The 23,953-nt window shown below is 35.9% G+C and overlaps 1 protein-coding gene across 1 annotated transcript in view; it reads left to right on the forward strand.

Moving 5' to 3' along the window:
- Positions 1 to 247: 247 nt before the first annotated feature.
- The window catches only part of GTPBP10 (GTP binding protein 10), a 29,046-nt gene continuing 5,340 nt past the window's right edge, over positions 248 to 23,953 (forward strand). The window contains exons 1-8 of the mRNA XM_044245985.1: positions 248 to 365; positions 3,586 to 3,779; positions 12,890 to 12,981; positions 13,755 to 13,899; positions 18,910 to 18,983; positions 20,575 to 20,627; positions 23,141 to 23,248; positions 23,809 to 23,886. Of these exons, the coding sequence (XP_044101920.1) occupies positions 333 to 365; positions 3,586 to 3,779; positions 12,890 to 12,981; positions 13,755 to 13,899; positions 18,910 to 18,983; positions 20,575 to 20,627; positions 23,141 to 23,248; positions 23,809 to 23,886 (777 nt within the window). The 5' untranslated portion in view covers positions 248 to 332. The remainder of the gene's footprint in view (positions 366 to 3,585; positions 3,780 to 12,889; positions 12,982 to 13,754; positions 13,900 to 18,909; positions 18,984 to 20,574; positions 20,628 to 23,140; positions 23,249 to 23,808; positions 23,887 to 23,953) is intronic.

Here is a 23,953-nt window from a genome sequence, read left to right on the forward strand (position 1 = left end):
ATCCCATACTAAATGTTAATTTCCTAGGTATCCATTCCGCACCTGACTGCCCCGTGCCTGAAGGAGCCTCAACATTTTCTCGGCGTTTTGCGGCGCTTTATGCCTACAAAGAGATTAGTTTTCCCCACCTACCAGTAAGGGACAAGGCTCAGCGCCTGCGTCTGCCTCTGCGCCTGCGTCTGTCCGCAGGAGTTCTCCCTAAGCGCATGCGCCATCCCTGCAGCCGCGGGCGTAGGCAAAATAGGTTCCGCCGCCAGTGGTGACGTCAAAATTCCGCGCGTTAACTCGATGTGGACACCTGCCTCGGGAATGAGTCCTGGGACTTCGCAGTGATGGTGCACTGCAGTTGCGTGTGGTTCAGAAAGGTCCGTGTCCGGTGTTTCTCATCCTGTTGCTCAGAGCATGGTGCCTGTAGCGCCACCTGAGAACTCTGGTTCCCCTTTCCTCCCCTTTTTCTTTCTGGGGGCCTCTTTCCTGCTTGGTTCTACTGTAGTTGTCTCCTCTTAGCCCTTCCAGAAGTCAGGCTTGGCCCGGAGGGATGTGAAGACTGTATCTACCTGGCACGGTTTAGGACGGTTGTTTGGAGGGATAAGGTTTGAGGTTCTTCAGGGGAATTGTGTGCACGCGGGATGGGGAGCTGGGGAAACCTGCCTGCCTTTTAGGCATGCAATATGGTATACATAGTGTGTAGGGTTGACGCTTTCTTTTGGCTCAAATAGTCTATTTTTCTTCTTTTAGGTAATAATATCCATAGCCTGTTCCTATGTATGTTTTTCTCTAGTGTACTCTTTTTAAGAGCTTTCTAAAAACTATTCATCAGGAAACGAAAGTAATGTAATTGGCTTGCCTTCTTGCAAGAAATTTAGGTCAGTTTTTATGCAGTGTTCATTTTAGACATCGTTTCTGTAAAAATTTACAATTGCTTCAAAATTAAAGAAAAAAATCTTAAAGAGCCTCACTAGTAATGTTTTGAGACTTGCTGGCGTCATTAAAAATGACGAAGTTCAGATACTCATTTTAAGTTTGGTTTCTAAACCCTGAATATGATGAATCTAGAGTAGTAAGAAATGTTTTACACATGGAATAGAACTTTTAAAACAGAAACTTTCTGTTTATTGGCGAGAGAGGGGCATGGTTAATAATATTCTGAATTAAATTATTCTTTTTTTTTTTTTTTGGAGTTTGGAAGGTTTTTTTGTTTTGTTTTGTTTTGTTTTTCAGTAAGCTCTATGCCCAATGTGGGGCTTGAACTCAAGACCCTGAGATCAGGAGTCACCTGCTCTACTGACTGAGCGAGCCAGGCACCCTAAATTAAATCATACTTCGTCCAGTCCTCTATTTTCCAGAAAATAGGTAGCCAATAGAAAAGAAACATGGGAAAGGTAGTATTGGGGTGTATGAGGTAACTAATTCTTCAACCAAAAAGAAACTGCTTCTTTGTGTGTTTGTGTGGCTTAGTTATGAAAGGCTGCTTGTGTAACCTTACTGTCCTAAACAGTTACTTCCACTAAATGTTGTTTGCACGGGGAATCTGTTCACTTATACGTGACTCATTTCTGATCTATTCTGGCAGAATCAAAGTATAAGTTCTTCATCTGCAAGAAAAATACTCTGGCTAGTGCTCAAGTTCATCTTTTATATATTCCTTCCACCATGTTCCCTTAGAACACTCTATTTCATGAGTACATTTGTGTACTCAAAACCTAAACTTTAAATCTTTGTTGTACTCCCATCCATTGCAATCTGATAACTAGACCACATCAGAATCACCAAAGGAGCTTTTACTAAATGTGCTAGTGGGATCTATCCTTATCCCCTCCTCCAGAATATAGTGGAATGGTCAGTGGACTATACATATTTTGGAAAAAGATGTACCTAACCTATGCTAAGTGACCAAAGACTGTCAATTAAAGAAATTGCTCTGTAAGGAATTTTGATAGTTTGAGAGGTTAGGGTCTTTACCTGCAGAAGTTTAGTGAGGAAAACAAATATTAAATGCAATATAAGATTTCAAAAGGCATAATAATAAAGATATGGTCTAATTGGGGCGCCTGGGTGGCTCAGTGAGTTAAGCCGCTGCCTTCGGCTCAGGTCATGATCTCAGGGTCCTGGGATCGAGTCCCACATCGGGCTCTCTGCTCGGCAGGGAGCCTGCTTCCTCCTCTCTCTCTCTCTGCCTGCCTCTCTGCCTACTTGTGGTCTCTCTCTGTCAAATAAATAAATAAAATCTTTAAAAAAAAAAAAAGATCCGGTCTAATTGCTGAGAGAATCCAGCAAAGTCAGTGGTAAGTGTTGACTAGAGGAATAAAGAAAGACATCAGAAAATTGACATTTGGGTGGGTTTATGGTAGAAAAGAACATTTGACATTGGAGGAAAAATCTGAGCAGAGTGGCATGGAAATGTGATAGTAGATTATGTAGTACAGAGCAAAGAGAGGAAGGAGAGATGGAGATTGAATAAATGAAAATGAAATTGGAAGAATAAGTTAAGAACTTTTGCTACTGGGAATTTTAGACTTTATTTCATAAACAGCAAAAACAAACATGAATGGTTTTTGAGTAGGGAGAAATATAATTAGAGATCAAATCCATTTTCAGAAAAATAGCTCAGGCAGCAGGACAAAGGCTGAATTGAAGGAATGATTAGACATTGCAAGAGTGTTTTAGAGCCAGTGTAATGGTCAAAATACTAAGGCAGTGGTATCAGAAAGGAGAAATAGGTAATAGAGCTTTGAGAAAAGAAGCAGGTGTAGTCAGAGATTCCCCAGTATAGACTCAATGACTAGATAAATGGTGGTTCAATTATTTGAGAGAATGTTGGGGGAACAGAATTTACCTGGGGAAAAATGTGGTTTTGCCATGTTATATATCTACAGTGACTATTACCCTTTCAACTAATGTCTAAGAAAAAGTTGCATATTTGAGAGGTTTCAAATATAAATTAAATGCAGATCTTGCTCTTGGTTGCTTTAAACTATTAAGCTTACCTCCTGATGGAATAGGCAACAGACTAGATATATAGAATATCTCACCTAGATGATAGTTTACTGGTACAGTCTGCTATCACCCATAGGAGAAAATCTAGATTGAAAAGTGGGACAGGGCTCCCACTTGGTTAAGCATCTAACTTTTAATGTCTGCTCAGTTCATCATCTCAGGGTCGCGAGATCAACCCCTGCATCGGGCTCCCCGCTGAGCATGGAGTCCACTTGAGATTCTCTCTCTTCCTCTTCCTCTCCCAATCCCCCCTGCTTTTACGTGCATGCACTCTCTAAAATTAAGTAAGTAAATCTTTCGGAAAAAAAGGGGGGACAGTGTCAGAAACCTTGAGACACAAAGTGGGATAACTGAGAAGTAAAAAAAAGAGATCTTAAGGGAGTTAATCAAACGGGAGAGGGAGGTCAAACCAGAGGTGAACTAAGGAAAAAGACTATAGATTTGACAATCAGAGCTAATATTGATTTTTTTAGGAGCTTTAGTGGTAAAAAAAAAAAAAAAAAGAAAAAGAGAAAAAAAGAATAGGGAGTTCTAAGTTGGTAAGCATGTTTGGTATACAAATGATCTCTTTCTCTCTCTTTTTTTAAGTATGGAAACTTCATTGATAACCTACGACTCTTCACCAAAGGAGGAAGTGGTGGAATGGGTTACCCTCGTTTAGGGGGAGAAGGTGGAAAAGGTGGTGACGTCTGGGTTGTAGCCCATAACAGGATGACTTTAAAACAACTTAAAGATAAATATCCTCAGAAACGATTTGTGGCTGGAGAAGGAGCAAATAGTCGGTAAGTATTTACTGAATGACTTTGATTTTAGAAAATTAATCCCAGAGGAAAAAAAGGTTAGAAAATCAAGATTGAATTGGTAATTTGAAGTAAATTATATTCTATATTTGTAAATGAGCAGAAGTCTACCATAATTATCTCAATTCTAGTAAAGATAAAAAGGGTAGATACTAAGGAATGTTTCAGTTTTTAAACATTTTTATCCTTTTCTTCTCTTAGTGTCTGTTTATATTCTTTTGCATTTTGCTGTGAAAACAGAAAATGACCTCCACTATCTTCTTCTAAAATTAAATTTTTAGCTATCTTTAGGAAACCTTTTTCAAATCTCAACTGTTCTACCCACCCTACCATCACCAGTAGTTCTGCTGGGGTCTTAAGATTTAGAGCCTGTTTCACTAAGTCCCTTGTGTATTTTCCTTTGGCTTGTTTTGGTCTTCTCCCTGTAACAAAATGTTCTGTTTATTTTTTGTAAATTTTTGTTATTTTTTATGGAATATATGCTGCCCTCAAAATTTGAAAAGAACTTTTTAAAAACCGTACTCAGTTACCTGTATTTCGGAAGTAGTGCTTGAACCAAGTCTTGAGAAGGAAATAGAACCTTGCCAGACAATCAAGGCAGGAAAAGGTGTGTTGGTAAGTGTATAACAAAAAAGGCAGTGCATTAGGAGGGAAAAAACTGGTGAAATAACACTTATTTCTAGCATAACTGTGGTACAAATGGGGTGGCTCATTTTAAAACAAAGACATTATAGCCCAGATCATGCAGAGCCTGATATGCTGTGTTACAGTGTTTGAAGATTATCTTAGAGTGATGGGGAGCCATTGAAAGATTTTAAAGGGACATTAATAAATTAGTGTCTTAGAAAAATCACTCTGGGGATAATTGGTTGAAGAATGAATTGGAGGTGTTGATTGAGACTCAAGATAGGAGATCAATTTGGAGAATATTGCAGTATTTCAGAAATGATGAAATACACAGTGCTTGGTCTATACCCATCATTCTAGTTTCATCTCCCTCTACATTCTGTGTTTTCTGCATTTCAGCCATGTTGGCTTTCTTTTTTAGTATCTTATACTGGTATTTGTCTTCTATCACTGGGGCTTTGTTTGTGTTACCTTTTCTGTAATGCTTTTTCCTCCCCTTCATCCAGTTGCCTTCTATGAACCCTTTAGATTTAAGCCGACATCTTTTTCCTGACCTCCCTAATGAAGTCAGAATTCTCATATGAACTCCCATTGTAAATTCTAATTCATAAGACTTGTCATAGTTATAATTTTCCATTTTCTCATGTATTTGATTAGTGTCTGCTCTCTTAACCAGACTACTGCTGAGGTCCATTAGGGCAGGGAACATAACAGTTTAGATCATCATTTCTTCCCAGATATCTAGTACAGTGACTGGTACATAGTAGATATCAGTTAACATTAGTTGAATGATGAATTAGATTGACAGAAGTGGATGGATTAGAACTATATTAAAGAAGTAAAATAAATAAGACTTGGTGATTGATGGAGTGTTGAAAGAGAATAATAAATCAAGGCCAACTTCCATGTTTTGACTTGAGGTGTGGGTAGATGATAGTATCATTCTTTGAAAAGGATTACAATAGAAAGTGGCAACTGAGATGTAGGAAAAGGGAGTTTGAAGGATCTTTGGAAATGTCAGCAAACACTTGAAATACAGGACTGTGATTGAGGAATATGGTCAGGTCTAGAGATAAATTTGTTGATCATAAGCATGGACTAGGATAGGTGCATTACAGAAGAGAAAAGGATTGAGGATCAAATTCTGTTATTCACCAACATTTAAGGAAGAGTAACAGAAGGTGTGATCTAAAAATAGAGAGTTAGGAAAGACTTAGTGTCATGGAAGCTAAGGAAGAATTTAAAGGAGGAGGAGGTAACAGTTTTATTTATCTTGTGCAGTTCAGGTAAATTAAGTTGAATAAACTTACTGAATGCCAGCATTTGAATGTATTATTTTATAATTTTATGAATTATGCCACCATATGTCTGTATTTGGGTCCTACAGGAAGCAGGTACCAAAGTAAGATGTGATGAACAAGAGATTTATTGGGAAAACACCTATAAGCACAAATTGGAGAGGGACCTGAAGGATGTTGGGAAAGTTGTCTTACCACTGTGCAAATCTAAGTCTTACAAAGGAGAGAGAGAAAGGCAAAATGTTAATCCACTGTGCAGTTTTTAAAAAATTAAGGCAGAGCTGATAGTGACTCCTTAAACCAAAGGAGGAATTCTTGTCTCCTACAAAGGGGCTGTTACCCTGCCGTACCTAATCATTGGTAAGAAGTAGACTGTGGGAAGCATCATCTCTTTAAGATTTCAGAGCACATCAGCTTGGGTCATGGGTCATTGATGTTCCCTGCAGTCAGCTGTAAGAGATGCATTTTTGTGGTCCGCTATGGCATGCAATGTTCAATGTTATTTTTAAAATCAATTGTTCAGTGTTAGTTTTCGTCAATAATCAGAAATCTACAAGAGCTTTGCAAGGTACCTTACATGACATTTTGTTTCTGGCTGTAGAACCAAAAGGGAGACTCTTGGATTGATGAAATTGAGCTATCATTTATTTTCATTTTGCAGTGATAACAGAGATAGTGTCTATTTTGTTTACTTCAGCACACACTTAATGAGGGTCAAGTATAAACAAGATACCAAAATGATATCTTAGATGTAGTACACTCAAAGATGAACTCATACATTGAGGTATGGTATATCATGCTGTGATTTTAAAGTATTAATTTTTAAATTTCATAATCCTGAACCAAAACCAAACACTGCATATAATATAAGGGATATATCCCTTATATTATAAGGGATAATTTAATTAACTTACAAGCTTTGTAAGTTAATTAAATTCATAAATGATTGATTTGAAAATAGATTGGTATTTTAACTTTTTGAAATATGTATTTGGAGTTTAATATTTAATACAAGGGAGTTATTTTTATATGCTGGTATCTACACATTGCCTCATTTATCCCCCATTTTACCTCAAGAATGTGCTTTCCAATCAGTCTGTGTCCTTACGCCAAACCACCAAGCTTTGTCAGTACAACCTCACCACTTGCACCTACCCCCACCTATCCTCTTTCTGTTTTTCAAACAAAGCTCACTTAATTCCATCTAAAGAGATTTGTTCCCTATTGAGTGTAAATCTTAACTCCTTTATCTTCTTTTCCTTGAAAGATTTGTTCATGTGCTTTAGTTTTTGGGATATGCAAAGGTTAATCATGGGAGAAAGAGCTCAACTATTAGACAATTTTAAGTACTCTAAACTAGTGTTTTTAGACCCTTTCAATTTTTTAATAGGAACTTTTAAACCATTTTTGTGCCATCCATACTGAGAAACATTTTAACCACACATGTATGTTACTCTATTTTCTATCCTGTGGTATGTTGTACATTGTTGTTTTCCTTTATTTTGGGAGAATATGCATAATATGAAATTTACCATTTTAACATGGATAGTTCTGTGGCATTGTACTACATTCATCTTGTTGTACAGCAATCACCTATCTTTTTTTTAATTATTTTATTTTTTATTTTTATTTTTTTTTAAAGATTTTATTTCTTTCTTTGACAGACAGAGGTTACAAGTAGGCAGAGAGGCAGGCAGAGAGAGAGAGGAGGAAGCAGGCTCCCTGCTGAGCAGAGAGCTCGATGCGGGGCTCGATCCCAGGACCCTGAGATCATGACCTGAGCCGAAGGCAGCGGCTTAACCCACTGAGCCACCCAGGCGCCCCCCGCAATCACCTATCTTATTTTAAGTGCTGGTTTTGACTGTATTTTGAAAAACATTGCCTTAGGGTTGTAAAATCAACTTATAAGATTTCATATAAAAAGCAGAATAGGGGGGCACCTACATGGCTCAGTGGGCTAGGCCTCTGCCTTTGGCTCAGGTCATGAACTCAGGTCCTGGGATCGAGCCCTGCATCAGGCTCTCTGCTCGGTAGAGAGCCTGCTTCCACCTCTCTCTCTCTGCCTGCCTCTCTGCCTACTTGTGATCTCTGTCAAATAAATAAATAAAATCTTTAAAAAAAAAAAAAAAGGCAGGGGCGCCTGGGTGACTCAGTGGTTAGTTAAGCCTCTGCCTTCGGCTCAGGTCATGATCTCAGGGTCCTGAGATCGAGCCCCACATCTGGCTCTCTGCTCAGTGGGGAGCTTGTTTCCCCCTCTCTCTCTGCCTGACTCTCTGCCTACTTGTGATCTCTCTCTGTCAAATAAATAAATAAAATCTTTAAAAAAAAAAAAAGAATAAGAAACAGCACTATAATGAGGTAGAGTTTCACAAAACTTTAAAGTCATATATATATATGAATTTTTATGTGTACATGTATGTGTGTGTGTGTGTGTGTGTATATATGAATGACTGTATTATTTCTTACTGAGTTGCAATTGAAAAACTGAAAACTACTGCTTTGAAGAAGCCATGCCTTCAGCATGTAAATCCTTTAAAGTGTTCAAGATCTGTATAAAAGTCTGTTTCTTCAGCTATAAAATAGGGATAATAATAGTACCTATTTCTCTTTGAAAAAAATTAATAAAATTGATAAAACCCTAACCAGACTTACGAAAAAGAAGAAAGGATCTAAATAAATAAAATCATGAATGAGGGAAGAGAAATATCAGCCAATACCACAGAAATACAAATAATTCTAAGAGAATATTATGAAAAACTATATCCCAACAAATTGGACAATCTGGAAGAGATGGATTAAATTGCTAGGACATATAAACTATGAGAACTGAAACAGGAAGAAACAGAAAACTTGAACAGCTTGATAACCAGCAGAGAAATTGAATCAGTAATGAAAAAACTACCAACAAATGTCTTCCCAGGTAAGTTCTACCAAACATTTAAAGACGTTAATATCCATTCCTCTCAAACATTTCCCAAAAAATAGAAATGGAAAACTTTCAGATTCATTCTAGAAGGCCAGCATAATCCTGAACCAAAACCAAACACTGCATATAATATAAGGGATATATCCCTTATATTATATTATATTATATTATATTATATTATAATAATATAACATATATCCCTTATATATAAGGGATATATTATTATCCCTTATATTATAATATATCCCTTATATATCCCATATAATATATCCCTTATATTATATAATAATAAAATATATCCCTTATATTATATAATATATTATATAATATTTTTATATAATAATATATAATTATATTATATAATAATATAAGGGATATAAGCCAATATCTCTCATGAACATGGATGTAAATTCTCAATAAAATACAGCAGATCAAATCCAATAGTACATTAAAAGAATCATTCACCATGACTAAGTAGGATTTATTCCTGGGCTACAGGGGTGACTGTATTCACAAATCAATCAATGTCACATACCACATTAATAAAGGGAGGGATAAGAACCATATGATCCTTTCAAAAAATGCAGAAAAAGCAATTTGACAAAGTACAACATCCATTTATGATAAAAATCTTCAACAAAGTAGGGATAGAGGGAACATCCCTCAACATCATAAAGGCCATTTACAAAAAACCCACATACAATACTGTCCTTAATGGGGGAAAATCTGAGAACTTTTCCTCTACAGTCAGGAACAAGACAGGGATGTTCACTCTGACCACTGTTGTTAATTATAGTACTGGAAGTCCTACCCACAGCAATCAGATAACAAAAAGAAATAAAAGGCATTCAGATTGGCAAGGAAGAAGTCAAATTTACTATTTACAGATGACCTGATACTCTATATAGAAAACCTGTAAGACTCCACCAAAAAACTGCTAGAACTGATACATGGATTCAGTAAAGTTGTAGAATACAAAATCAATGTACAGAAATCTGTTGCATTTTTATATACCAACAATGAAACAGCAGAAAGAGGAATCAAGGAATGAGTCCCATTTACAGTTGCACCAAAAACCATGAGATAACCTATGAATAAACCTAACCGAAGAGGTAAAAGATCTTTGTTCTGAAAACTATAAAATATTGATGAGAGAAGTTGAAGAGGACACAAAGAAATGGAAAAACATTCCAAACTTACGGATTGAAAGAACAAATAATGTTAAAATGTCTGTATTACCCAAAGCAGTCTATACATTTAGTGCAGTCCCTATCAACATACTGACAGTATTTTTCACAGAGCTAGAATAAATAATCCTGAAATTTTTTGGAACCACAAAAGACCCAAAATAGCCAAAGCTTTCTTGAAAAAAGAAAAGCAAAGCTGGAGGCATCACAATTCTGGACTTCAGGTTATATTACAAAGCTGTAGTGATCAAGTGATTAGTATGGTGCTCACCCAAAAACAGACACATAGATCAGTAGAACAGAAGAGAAAACCCAGAAATGAACCCACAACTATAGGTCATTTCATCTTGGAAAAAGGAAAGAGTATCCAATGGAAAAAAGACAGTTTCTTCAACAAATGTTGTAAGGAAAACTGGACAGCAACATGCAAGAGAATGATACTGGACCACTTTCTTATACCATACACAACAATGGATTCAAAATGGATTAAAGATCTACATGTGAGACTGGAAACCATTAAAATCCTAGAGAAGGATATAGGCAGTAACCTCTTTGACATTGGCCATAGCAACTTATTAGATTGTCTCTAGAGGCAAGGGAAACAAAAGCATAAGTAAATAAACTTTTGGGACTTCATAAAATAAAAGCACAGTGAAGCACACAATGTAGAAAACTAGAAGTCAACTTATAGAGTGAGGTGATACTTGCAAATGACATATCTGATAAAGGGTTAGTATCCAGAATATGTAAAAAAATGGGGAAAAGACATGTCTTTTCCGAAGAAAATATACAGATGATTGACACATGAAAAGATCCTCAATATCACTCATCATCAGGGAAATACAAATAATAACTGCAATGAGATATCACCTTACAATAGTCAGAATGGTTAAAATTAACAACACGGTGTTGGCGAGGATTCCGAGAAAGGGGAACCCTCTTACACTGTTGGTGAGAATGCAAACTGATGCAGCCACTCTGGAAAACAATATGGAGGTTCCTTAAAAAATTAAAAATAGAAGTACCCTATGATCCAGTGATCACATTACTGGGTATTTACCTCCAAAATAAAAAATACAAAATCTAATTCAAAGGGATACCTGGACCATAATGTTTATAGCAGCATTATCAACAATATCCAAATTAGCAGAAAGATCCCAAATGTCCATTACATGATGAATGGATAAAGTAGATATGGTATAGATATACAGTGGAATCTTATTCAGTCATAAAAAAATGAGATCTTGTCATTTGCAAGATGTGGGTGGAACTAGCGAGTATTATGGTAAGTGAAATAACTCAGAGACAAATACCATATGATTTTACTCATATGTGGAATTTAAGAAATAAAACAAATGAGCATAGGGGAAAAGAGAGAAAGAGGCAAACCAAGAAATAGATTCTTTTTTTTTTTTTAAGATTTTATTTATTTGACAGAGATCACAAGTAGGCAGAGAGAGAGGAAGGGAAGCAGGCTCCCCGCCGAGCAGAGAGCCCGATGCGGGGCTCGGTTCCAGGACCCTGAGATCACGACCCGAGCCAAAGGCAGAGGCCTTAACCCACTGAGTCACCCAGGCATCCCCCAAGAAATAGATTCTTAACTGTAGAGAGAAACTGATGATTTCTAGAGGGGACGTGGGTTGGGAGGGATGGGTGAAATAGGTGGTAGGGATTAAGGAGTGCGTTTGTGATGAACACTGGGCGTTGTATGTAGATGTTGAATCTGTATGTATAATTGGCTGAATAAGTGGTACATAATTATGTGATAGCTTTAACGTGGTTGTTATTGTTATGTAATTGTATAATGTTTTTGTTTGTGTATTTTTCTTCATTTTATCTCTATTAAAAGGTTATTCTAGCTCAAAAATTATCAGATAAAATTAAAAATATCAAATAAAACTAAAAAAAATCTGAGGGGCGCCTGGGTGGCTCAGTGGGTTAAGCCTCTGCCTTTGGCTCAGGTCATGGTCTCAGGGTCATGGGATCGAGCCCTGCATTGAGCCCTGCGTCAGGCTGTCTGCTCAGCAGGGAGCCTACTTCCCCCTCTCTCTCTGCCTGCCTCTCTGCCTACTTGTGCTCTCTCTCACTGTCAAATAAATAAATAAAATCTTTTTAAAAATTTAAAAATTTGAAAATCAATCACCTATAATTCTTCCACGCATAGATAACTACTATTAACCTTTTCTTGACTATTTTAAGTCTTTTTTTTTTTTTAGACGTTTAAGCAAAATGACTTGTGGCAGTTAGTTTGTGATTATGTGGATGTATGTAAAATTTGGGGCTACAAATATGAGAGCACAACATTTTCCAATCTTTTCTTTTCTCTAAACATTTTTTTCCATGACAGAGAATTATTCAGAATGGCGGCATACTAATATACTATTGGAAATAACAACTTTTTTGGAATTCATTCATTTAGGTAATTATAGGCTTTTTCATTGTTATAGTCACAATGTAAATATATCCTAGTGTATAGTGTTTTACAGGATTATTCAGTTATTTTTTTAGGATAGCTTTCCAGAAGTAGAATTGCTTGTTAAAAGTTTGTACCAGTTCTATCATGAGCAGTGTGAAAGTAGCTAGATCAGTCACTCATAATTAAAATATTCTTATTTGAGGTCCGTTTGTTAAAATGGTTGTTATTCAATGGATTTCCTATTTTTTCCCAGTCTCTTCCGTTTATATACATCTACATAATTCTATTTTTTCTAGCTTATTTGTGTTATAGCAATGATCTCTCCATTTTAGTCATACAATATTTTAGTTCTTTATGAGCTAAAATGACTTGGTTAGCTTGGTAACTTAAATCATTACCTATTATTATTATTATTATTACTTATCTTGTTAACTGTTTTATTTTTATTGTTTTTATAGGATAGTCTGAAATGCAAATAAATAGCAATAATTTTCTCTTCCTCTGATATTTGGCTATTTAACATCTGTATCAACAAGAAAAGTTGGTTTCTAGTCTTTGTAAGCCATTATATTTGTTGAGTATAGTCCATTTAATATAGTGGGTTTTCCCTATTTTAATTTAGCTTTGTTTTTTTGTAGAGTTAATGCACTGAAAGGGTCCAAAGGAAAAGACTGTGAAATTCCTGTACCTGTGGGTATTTCAGTAACTGATGAAAATGGTAAAATTATAGGTAAGTGTATTATAGATTCTAAGGTTGTGAAAATGTACATATTTTTTAAAGTTGTTTGGGAACTGTGAGAAATAGCTCCTCTTTAAATTTTTTTAAAAATTTAAAAAACTGAGCCTGGGTGGCTCAGTGGGTTAAGCCTCTGCCTTCAGCTTGGGTCTTGATCTCAGGGTCCTGGCATCGAGCCCCACATTGGGCTCTCTGCTCGGCAGGGAGCCTGCTTCCCTCTCCCCCACTCTCCCTGCCCCTCTGCCTGCTCTGATCTCGCTCTCTGTGTCAAATAAATAAATAAAATCTTAAAATAATTTTGTTAAAAACTACTTCAATTGCTAATTTATAAGAGATTTGAAAACTTTATATAAAAGTTGTTCAAGGGAAAAAACTTTTCAAGGGGCACCTGAGTGGCTCATTTGGTTGTAGAGTCAACTTGATTTCAGCTCGGGTCATGATCCTCGGGGTCCTGGGATCATGACCCAAGCCCGCATCAGGCTCCTCAGTCACCGGGGAGTCTACTTGACATTCTCCCTCTCTCTCTGCCCTTCATCCTCCTGGTACACATGTGCTCACTCAGGGTCTCTCTGTCTCTCTCAAATAGTAAATAATTCTTTTTTTAAGAGTTCAAAATTAACTGTTAGAGTTAAGATTATTGTAATGATACAGCTTTTTAGATTTATAAGTTGGAATTTTTTGGCATCTGTTTCTGAATGTAAAATGTGATTAATGATTAGCTCCAAGTAGTAATCTTTGTTCTAAGTATCTTTCTCTGTCTTTTTAAGGAGAGCTCAATAAAGAGAAAGACAGAATTTTGGTAGCTGAAGGAGGCCTTGGTGGTAAATTACTCACTAATTTCTTACCACTGAAAGGCCAGAAACGAGTCATTCGCCTTGATCTAAAACTTATAGCTGATGTAGGCCTAGTGGGGTAAGTATCATTTGTATTTTTATTTTTATAATTTGAGAAATAGTTCATAAGTAGGAGATAAATATGAATGGTAATTAGGGACCAGTGTTATTTATGGAATTTGTGTGTTGTTTGTATACTTTGAGGATGCTGCTAAATACAGTTATTTTAACATTGCAAACATGGAGTTTCACAATTAATTTTTATTTATAAAAAGGGAGGAAGATCACAGCAATTGAGTAGGCTAGTGGGAATGGTAGAGAATGAATCAAGAAAGGAAATCAATCAAATGCAGTAGTATAGGAAGGTGAAAAAAGATGACCAGATATTAAGGAATAAAATTATAATTTCAGACCACATTTTATGAAGTGTATAGGAAGAAAGAAAAAGAAAAAAATGCTTGAGATACTCCTACAAGTCTTTGTAGAGGTATTGCTCTGTTGATCAGGTGGCTAACAGCCCATACAGACAGTCTCAGCCATCAGACTTAGATGTTACTGAGCACCAAGTTGGATCTCACTGTGACTGTTTCCCTGTCCTTCATGCTCTACTTACGATCTGTCCATTCTCAGTACTGCAGACCCCACAATGTTGTCCTCTTTCACAGGCTTCCTTTGTTTCATCAAACCGTGCTGTTTGGCTGTAGAGTTTGCAGTGTTGGCACCTGACTCAGGGGGATAGATAGCAAGCTAGAAAGTAGGTAAAGGAAGGGAAGTCTTCAACTTTGTATTTCTTCTCTTCTGTCTGCCTGGCCCCCCCTTCAGCATTACGCAGAAGTCACATGAAAGACTTAAAGAAAGAGATAGGGAACACTGCCTATTGCTGGCTCTACTTCAGACTTCCAGTTCCATTCCGTGCCTTACATAGCTTCTTTTTAACTCTCTTTATCTACCACCCCAGCCATTTCCCTGCTTCTTTACCAGAGTAATCAGTCTGAATCCCTCACTTCTTGCCATGCCTGTCTAGCTACTGGGTCTTAACAGCAGTGGCTTAGAATTCATGAAGGCCCCATTCTTGCTGACATTATAACAGGGATTATAACAGGGAAGGATGTGATCCTGGTGTTCAGGCTTGCCATTTGCATTTAGTCTTTTCCATAAAACATAGTTATAAGGCATAGTTTCTTTAATAATATTCATTTTTCACAATGTTGTAGGCTTAGTAAGGTTTTGTGAACAAGACTGAGAATCTAGCCATTTGCAGTCTCATTCGTTACAAAAACGTGTTTCAAATTCTGCAGAGATCTCTGCAGACTAAGAGCCTCACAAAGCTAAGTGGTAAAGGTGGGGTGAGGATGGGGGACTCAGGTGAGAGACTGTTTGGTTTAGAATCTCATATCCACTGGAGATCACCTGGAAGGTCTTGGGTAAGTTTTAGAATGTCTCTAAGCTTTTGTTCTCTCTTTTTAATAGTGGCTAGATACGTTGCTAAAATGTGAATAAGATAACACATTTACAGCACAACACATGCGTTAGATTTATGAATGGGTAATGAATGATAGCTGTTAACATCATCATCATTACATTGCCAGTTTATTGGAGCGTACATATAGTGAAATACTAAGCTTTTTAGAAGTGGATTTGATTCCTCAGCGCCTTCAGAAGGAATCAGTCTGCCTCCATCTTTATTTCAAAGTGCTATTTTCCAGAACCATGAGAGAATGAATTTCTTTGTTTTAAGCCACCCAATTTGTGGTACTTTGTTACAGCCGCCTTGAAAACTAATATATTCCTTATTCTTCTCTCCTGTTAATATAGAATGTGCAACAGAAAAAAAAAGTGGATTTGATAATACAGTCAATAATTGATGCATCCAGTTTCTCTTTTTTTTTAAAGCATCAAGTTTCTTAAGTACAATGCTTAATGTATATATTTTAATGCTTTTAAATTAGCCAACTGTTCTTAAAAAGAAGTACTGGTACTACTGTGAGTACCAGCATAAACAGATAACCTGTTTTCTGGTTTCAGGAATGAACTGAACTTTAGAACTAAGGTGCTTATCACTAACGTATTTGTACTGCTGTTGTCAGATCTGATCTTTGCATAGGTTGGATTTCAGCCTCTAAAATTTTTATTAAGTACTTTTCAGGAAAAATTTCAATTATCACATCTTCAACCATTGGCATCATTTTTCTTCATAGGATTTCAGTTTCCTTGGAAATAGTCACTGGCACTTTTATGCATTTAATACTGTTATGAAAATAGGATAATGGAAAGCAATAAACAAGTCTAGTTAGGGATAATCATGAATAAAAATTACTGCAATTTACATTTCATAAAGTTAAAAGGACCTGGTATAATGAGGTATAAGATAATACTGTATTTAAAAAAAAAAGACAATACATATTTCCATAGAAAAATGAGTCATTGGGGCACCTGGGTGGCTCAGTGGATTAAAGCCTCTCCCTTCGGCTCAGGTCATGATCTCAGGGTCCTGGGATCGAGCCCCACATCGGGCTCTCTGCTCAGCAGGGAGCCTGCCTCCTCTCTCTCTTCCTGCCTCTCTGTCTACTTGTGATCTCTCTCTGTCAAAGAAATAAATTTTTAAAAAAAGAAAAAAGAGTCATTAAAAAAAATCTCACTAATTTTATTTTAAATTTATTATAAGAAGATATATTTAAAGAGATATTTTAATTAGGTTTATTTTGAATGTTAAAAGAGCTCTACTAAGAGGTTATAAATTTTTATAGAATTTCAGATGAATAGTTCCAAACTATTACACTATTATTCCAAGTGAAAGTTCGGCTTGTATTGTAAGAAGAGCTTTCTCCAGTTTTGAGTGAAAGCTGTGAAGACAGGGATCACACTGGTCTCATTGATTGCTGTATTTCTGATGCTAGTATATTGCCTGGTTAAGTTAATGATTAACAAATATTATTTGGAAAGATTTAATGAAAATATCTGCATAGAATTGAGGAAATCATCTCTTAAGTGACTCTCATTCCTTGTACTTTCATATATGATGGGCCTTTCCTAAGGCAAATTTAGCAATAAAATCACAGCCTTTAAAACAATAAAATCAAAGCCTTTAAACAATATATATTTTAATTATAATTCACTTTTTTCTCATCAAGAAATATATCTCAAGAAAGAGATTAATGGTATATGTAAAAGTTCAAGGAAAGGGGTATGTGGGGCGGCTGGGTGGCTCAGTGGGTTAAGCCTCTGCCTTCGACTCAGGTCAGGATCTCAGGGTCCTGGGATTGAGCCGTGCATCGCATCGGGCTCTCTGCTCAGCGGGGAGTCTGCTTCCCTCTCTCTCTCTGCCTGCTTCTCTGCCTACTTGTAGTCTCTGTCAAATAAATAAATAAAATCTTAAAAAAAAAAAAAAAGGGAAAAGGGCATGTGGGTGGCTCAGTTGGTTAAACCTCTGACTTTAGCTCAGGTTACAATCTCAGGGTCCTGTCACTGAGCCCTGGATCAGGCTCCCTGCTCAGTAGGGAGTTTGCTTCTCCCTCTCCCTTTGCCCCTCCCACCTTGCCTGGGCTCAGGCGCACTCTCACTCTCTCTCAAGTAAAATCTTTAAAACAAAAGTTCAGGGATAATTGTGGTGTGTAAAGTTTTTAAAAGTTAGACAAATAATAAATGCTAAAAGAAAATTTTCTTAAAGAAAAAGTACCTATTAATTCCACCACCTAGGAGTGACTGTTAATGTTGGTATATGTCCTTCGAGCTGCATACATTTTTTTGCAATGTTATTTTTAATAGTAAAAAATTGGAGATAACCTAAATGCCTAAAAATAGGAAATTAAGTAAATTACAGTGTGCTCTTGAAAAGTGTTCATCTTATATTACTCAGGTTAAAAAGCAGGCCAACCAACTATGAAGTAATCTTTCAGAAAAAAAAAATCAAAACTGAACCTGATCAAGGCTTTATCTCAAACTAACAATTTATAGAAAAACTGGGGCAAAGGATCTTGCTAAAGGACATCATGGGGGTGTCAGCAAAAAAAAAAAATATCCAGACTATGGGAAAGAAATGCTATAGGACAAATGACCCAGTTTCCTTAAAAATAAAATTACAGCAGCACCTGGGTGGCTCAGTCAGTTAAGTGCCCAACTTGATTTCCACTAAGGTCATGGTGTCTGGGTCCTAGGATCAAGCTCTCTGTGGGGCTCCACACTCAGCAGGGAGTCTGCTTAAGGATTCTCTCTCTCCCCAAACCCCTCCCCCTGCTTGCACTTGTAGCACACACTGGCTCTCTCTTTCTTCCTCAAATAAACTTTAAAAAAAAATTGAACTAAATTACAAAGAGAAAATAAAATGGGGGAGATCTTTACCAAAAGAAATTTTAAGAGATACATTAACCAGTTGTAATACACGGGCCTTAGGTGAGTCCCTGTACAAACCAACTTTAAAAGAAGTATTGGGAATGTGTAATTTGTTGAAGGTAGGCTATTGCTAAATAAGATTCATTACTTCTCTCTACTTTTGTATATATTTGGAAATACAGTATAAAACATATTAAAATTTATAAAGCTATATAAGCAATATTTTGTCATTGTTTGGCTAGAATTAGTGGATTGTTGGTATTTTCATTAGTTTCTTTTTGTTTTTCTATGATTTGCAGGCTTTTTTAAGATAATTGAATTATACTCCCAATACTAAAACATCTCTAGTGTCCAGCATAAATTTAATCTTTATTTTTTTCATATGTATATTTCATTCAAGTTTTTCAGGATTATTATTTTTAAAAAATAATTTATGTATTTGACAGAGAAAGACACAGCGAGAGAGGAAACACAAGAGGGGGAGCAGGAGAGTGAGAAGCAGGGCTCCCACAAAGCAGGGAGCCAGATGCAGGGCTAGATCTCAGGACTCCGGGATCATGACCTGAGCCGAAGGCAGACACTTAATGACTGAGCCACCCAGGCAGCCCCTTTGGGGATTATTTTTAATTTATAGTCTGTTTTTATTCCCAGAGGTATTCAAGAAATATACTTGCTGAAATGTTAGAAATTCAGAGATAATCAAGTATTGTTAACAATACTAATATTTGTTTTAATTCATTACATTATTTTTTCATTTCAGATTCCCAAATGCTGGAAAATCCTCTTTGCTAAGTCAGGTTTCTCATGCAAAACCTGTAATTGCAGATTATGCATGTAAGTATCATTTATTGTGTATTTTAATATGTGGAGGTAAATTTTTATAGACTCATCTTTCTTTGAATATGAATAAAGTGACAACTCTGAGGTAGCCTTAGTTTGAAAACTTGGCCGCCAGCATACATGCATTTCCCATTAATCCTTGAAATCTCTTCAGCTTTTCACAAAGTTCCTAGTACTTGTTAGATACTTGCTTCTTTGCATTTATTTCTCCTTGCATAACCACTTATTTGACTTAGTTGTGATTTTCTGAGCACCTATCCTTTATCAAGCACTGTTCTTTCTATTCATTTAGCAAGTATTTATTTCTGTGAACTCCAGTGAGTTCTGTAGAAGCAAAGACAGGTAAGCACTCTTCTGACTCTTACTGAGCTTATAGACTAGTAGGGGAGGGCATATATATCATACCTGACTATAAGAGAATATATTATGATTCTGTTAAAGAGTGTAGGTAGCTGCTTTAAACTTTGGAAAGATGTGATGCTAGGGCTGAGGTATGAAGAATACTTGCATTAATCAGTGACAGACAGTGGATGTGAAAGGTACTTCCGTCAGAGGAAGTAGCAATGTACACAAAGGCTCTCTGGTGGCAGGGAGATCTCTGTGTCTAGAGAACATGTAATAAGGGAAAGAGGGAATTGATGAGGCAGGAGATGTAAGTAGAAACTGTATCATACAGACCAGGTAGGCTTTGCTCTTTATATCTAAAGAGCAGCTCATAGCCTTTTTTTTTTTTTTTTTTGATAGGAAATGAGAGAGAACTTTATTCAGCATTTTCTTTTGCAAAAGATTTTTAAAAAGCATTATCTGAGATTGATGCATTCGGAGAACTATGGAGAACTTTCATAATTTCTTTTTTATAACAAATAGCTCATAGCCTTTTAATCAAAGGATGAAATTATTAGATTGCTTTTCAAAAAGATCTCACGACATGTGGATGTAGAAAATGGATTGGTGTGGGACCTAAATGGGTCTGGGAAGAGTAGTTAGGTTATTGCAGTAGCTAGATGAAATATAATGGATGCTTAGACCACGTAATGAATAAATGTGATAGAGTCTCTGTCATCATTAAACAAAAAGATATAGAAACATCCATTGACCTAGAAAATACAATTAAGCCATTCTAAAATTAAACTCTTATGAAGCAGAGTTAGTTTGGTTCTAATTGCTATAAATTATGTGACCAATATTTATTGTTAAAGTATAGGAGTTCTTGAGAAGGAAAGAGGAAGAAAAGTTCAGAGTCATAGGAAAGAGGCTAGTGCAGAATTGATAAGGCTTGAGGATAAGTGAATGAGAAAGGACTAAACAAATTTCACCCACAGACCCAGTGATAGAAACCTAAATTCTATTCTACCCAGCGGCACCTTTATCATGCTCCTTAAAGTACAGCCAAAGAACTTTGAAGCCCACTGATGAGATTAGCTCCATGCCTATGCAGATTATAATTGTATTTTCCACTCCAACAATGAGAATATAATCTGACTTAAATTGTTTCCAAAAATAGTATTATTTATCTTATACATAATGGTAAGACAGTTTTGAGAGTACCAGCCTTATTCTAGCCTAAATTTATTTTTTCTTTTAGTTACAACATTAAAGCCTCAGCTTGGAAAGATTATGTATGATGATTTCAAACAGGTGAGTATTTTTAAAGACATTTGGTTAGAAGTCCTTTGATGCTTGGACTATGTAATATTTGATTGTTTCTATGGTGTTGGGGAAAGGTAGCAGAATTTTGTTTTTGGTAAATGAGACCATGATCGAATCAATTCTCCTGAGCACGATCATAGTAGAATATCATATGAAAATATAACTTTTTGTCCTTCCAAAGTTTAGGTCCAGATTATCATTACAGTATAGAATCTTCTTTATCTCTTTGATCTCTCTTTGTTCTTATTGCAAGTCTGTATTACTGCTATATTTGATTATGGATTTTTGTTTCCTAAAAACATTTTCTAAAGTTCATGGAATTTATTTTATTCCAACTTTTTCTTTCTAAAACAAATTTTTTTAATTGCAAGGGTTTCTGGTCTAGCTATTAAAACTTATTTTTCCTTAATAAAGAATAACTATAGATCTTTTGAATAATTAGAGTAAAAACAAATAACAAAGGAAAGTAACAAAATTTTTAAAATATATAATGTATGACAAGCATTTATGCTCCTTGGTATTTACACAAATGCAACATATACACAAAAACCTGCACATGGATGTTTGTAACAGCCTTGTTCAGAAGTGCCAAACCTTGGAAGCTACCAAGATGTTTTTCAGTAGATGAATAGATAAATAAACTGTCGTAATAAGGGAATATGATCTAACACTAAAAAGAATTGAGCTGTGAAGTCATGAAAAGACATGGAAGAACTTAAATGCGTATTCCTAAGGGAAAGAAGCCAATCTGAAAAGGCTACATACAGTATGGTTCTAACTATGTCACAGTCTAGAAAAAGGCAAAACTGTGGTCATGACAAAAAGATCAGTGGTTTCCAAGGATTAAGGGGAAAGAAAGGGTGACCAGTAGAGCACAGAGGATTTTTAGGGCAGTGAAACCATTCTGTATGATACTAATGGTGGGTACATGATGATACACATTTGTCAAAGCCAGTAGAATGCACAAAACCAAGAGTGAACCCTAATGTAAAGTATGGACTTAAGGTGATGATACATCAGTGACACATAAAAGATTTATATTCATTTATATAAGTTATTTAACAGTAAAAAATTTTTTAAAACTTTATTATATAGAATAAGTAAAATTATAAATAATTTGAATATGGAGAACAATATATAGAGGAAAAGAGAACATTGTAAATTTTAAGGGAAACTTAATTCTCAGTTGCAAAATTCTAAGATGGAGAACCTGCAAACAAAATTTTAGGACATGAAAAAAATGTTTTCAGGACATGAAATCTTTGTTGTATTTTGTCTATATGACTGCTTTGTCACATAGCCACAGTTTCCTTTAAAACTGTGAAATCCAGGGTGCCTGGGTGGCTCAGTGGGTTAAAGCCTCTGCCTTCGGCTCAGGTCATGGTTCCACGGTCCTGGGATCGAGCCCCGTATCGGGCTCTCTGCTCAGCAGGGAGCCTGCTTCCTCCTCTCTCTCTCTGCCTGCCTCTCTGCCTACTTGTAACCTCTGTCTGTCAAATAAATAAATAAATAAATAAATCTTTTTTACAAAATAAATAAAATTGTGAAATCCTATCCACAGGGGCAGTGTATGAAGAGCAGTGCTTCTCAGCCCTTACTGCACATCTTTAAAATTAACTGGATGGCTTCAGAACAACAATGATAAATGAAGCCTAGGCGCCGGAGATTTGAAACCAAATTCCTTGGGGTAGGGCCTGGGTATCTCTACTTTATAAAAGATCCCTGGGTGTTTATAATGTGCAGTGAGGTTTGAAAACCACAAATATAGACTAATAGTTAATCACACCATTTCAAAAAGGAGATATAAGAACCTTTTCTCCTGGGGCACCTGGGTGGCTCAGTTAGTTAAGCAGCTGCCTTCAGCTCAGGTTATGATCTCAGGGCCCTGGAATCGAGCCCATCGGGCTCTCCACTGAGCATGGAGCCTGCTTCCCTTTTTCCCTCTGCCTGCCGCTCTGCCTACTTGTGATCTCTCTCTGTTGAATAAATAATAAAAATCTTTAAAAATATATATTTTTTAAAAAATAAAATTTAGAAATAAAGAACCTTTTCTCCTTTACTTTTCAAAAATGGTCAGTAGTCCTCCTGGAAGGACATAAACAGAAAAGGAACAGTGGTGCCACATAATCAATTACATATGAAATTTAAAACTCGAAACTACAGAGCTATAAGTCTATGTCTGCTGAATTACTATCCCTCTATACTTTTAAGAACTCAGAAAGTTGAAATTCTGTGACAGGTTCATGTTGAACAATATAATCTATGGAATTCTAAAGAGAACTTATGTGATTAATAAATGTTAAACTAATCCCTAGAATTCTTAGATTGTTAGATTAGTAAGTAAAAATGGGACTCTAATTTCAGATAACAAATGGTTTTGATTCTTAATATCTTGGTTTATAAATATGCAGTGATAATCACAAATTAGTAACTGTATTTGAAATAGGAAAATTTGGGGATGTAATTATTTTTTTTTATTAAACCATCTAATTTTTTATTAGATATCAGTAGCTGATCTTCCTGGTTTAATAGAAGGAGCACATATGAACAAAGGAATGGGCCATAAATTCCTCAAGCATATAGAAAGAACCAAACAACTACTGTTTGTTGTAAGTCATATGTGTACCAATGTAATGTTCAAATGAATGTGAAAATCAATGTGTTTAGTTTTCCTAGAAATTCTTTAAAATAATAAGATTAAAAGATAAGGTACTATCACATGTTATTCTACTAAGTGTTTAAATGGGAGTCAAATATGGTAAGTAATCTTTGTTTATAACACAGAGTGGAGATGGCATTACTATATCAGATGTAAGTTTGGCCATACTTATCAAGGTTTAATTCTTTAAGGCTGTCAACATACTGTTATGTTACTATATAGTATCTCTTCCCTATTTCATTGATGGTGTTGGAGCTATATATTAGATTGTCTGTATCTCATACAAATTGTTTTATCTATACTAGTTTTTTATTTCATTAATATTATAATTTCATCAGAATAATTATGGCTGTCTTGACACCACAGTTTGTCTTACTCATTTTGAATTACTGAATTAACAATGTATAGATTGAGAAATTATTTTTAGCTTGAGAAAGTTAAACATTTCAGAACATAGAAATTTGTAGCTGTTGTTATGTCAAAAACTGTCTCTTTCCATCTTTTTTTTAGGTCGATATTTCTGGATTTCAGCTTTCTTCCCAAACTCAATACAGAACTGCCTTTGAAACTATAATACTGCTTACAAAAGTAGGTTTTCTGTTTTACTGTGTTCTGCATTTGGTCTGACATGTAGGCATATAGAACTGTATTAGAT

This window comes from Neovison vison, chromosome 4 (genome assembly GCF_020171115.1).
Source record: "Neovison vison isolate M4711 chromosome 4, ASM_NN_V1, whole genome shotgun sequence".
NCBI lineage: Eukaryota > Metazoa > Chordata > Mammalia > Carnivora > Mustelidae > Neogale > Neogale vison.